The sequence below is a fragment of the Eimeria mitis genome, genomic scaffold (genome assembly GCF_000499745.2).
Source record: "Eimeria mitis Houghton genomic scaffold, Emh_scaff2050, whole genome shotgun sequence".
Lineage (NCBI taxonomy): Eukaryota > Apicomplexa > Conoidasida > Eucoccidiorida > Eimeriidae > Eimeria > Eimeria mitis.
In genome coordinates this window covers 8,056-8,585 of record NW_013570373.1, presented here as the reverse complement: position 1 = coordinate 8,585, position 530 = coordinate 8,056, and the positions used below count along the sequence as shown (strand labels likewise).

Sequence of the window (530 nt, the reverse complement as noted above, 5' to 3'; positions counted from 1 at the left end):
TATCTCTATCTCTATCTCTTTCTCTTTCTCTTTCTTTTTCTCTATCTCTTTCTCTTTCCTTCTCTCTATCCCTATCCCTATCTCTATCCCTATCCCTATCCCTATCTCTGTCTCTATCTCTATCTCTGTCTCTGTCTCTGTCTCTCTCCTTCTCTCTGTCTCTGTCTCTGTCTCTGTCTCTCTCTTTTTCTCTGTCTCTGTCTCTGTTGTCTTTTTCGTTGTGTCTCGCCCCCTCCCTCTCTCTCCCCCTCCTCTCCTCTCGCGCCATATTCTTCAGCCCTCAGCAGCAAACACCGAGCAAAATCTGAGTTTCTTTTGAATAATATAAACTAATATATTAAGAGAGTAACATATACATATACGCACATAAAAGTATACAGATATATGTATATATATTACAGCCTTCTTCTCTATATAAATATGTATATACAATGCTGTATGAAGAGCTGTACCTCCGGGCCTCTCAGCAGCTGTCTGTACACCTCAGATGACGCTGCCCCTGCAGCAGTTTCTGTCGTGAGCCCGAGGGA

General features: G+C 42.6%; 1 protein-coding gene across 1 annotated transcript in view; it reads right to left on the bottom strand.

Moving 5' to 3' along the window:
- Positions 1 to 268, bottom strand: part of EMH_0047890 (U2 small nuclear ribonucleoprotein auxiliary factor U2AF, putative) — a gene marked incomplete at both ends in the record, with an annotated part of 1,066 nt that extends 798 nt beyond the window's left edge. Inside the window, one exon of the mRNA XM_013496341.1 lies at positions 3 to 268. Coding sequence (XP_013351795.1) covers positions 3 to 268 — 266 coding nt within the window. The remainder of the gene's footprint in view (positions 1 to 2) is intronic.
- Positions 269 to 530: the final 262 nt, after the last annotated feature.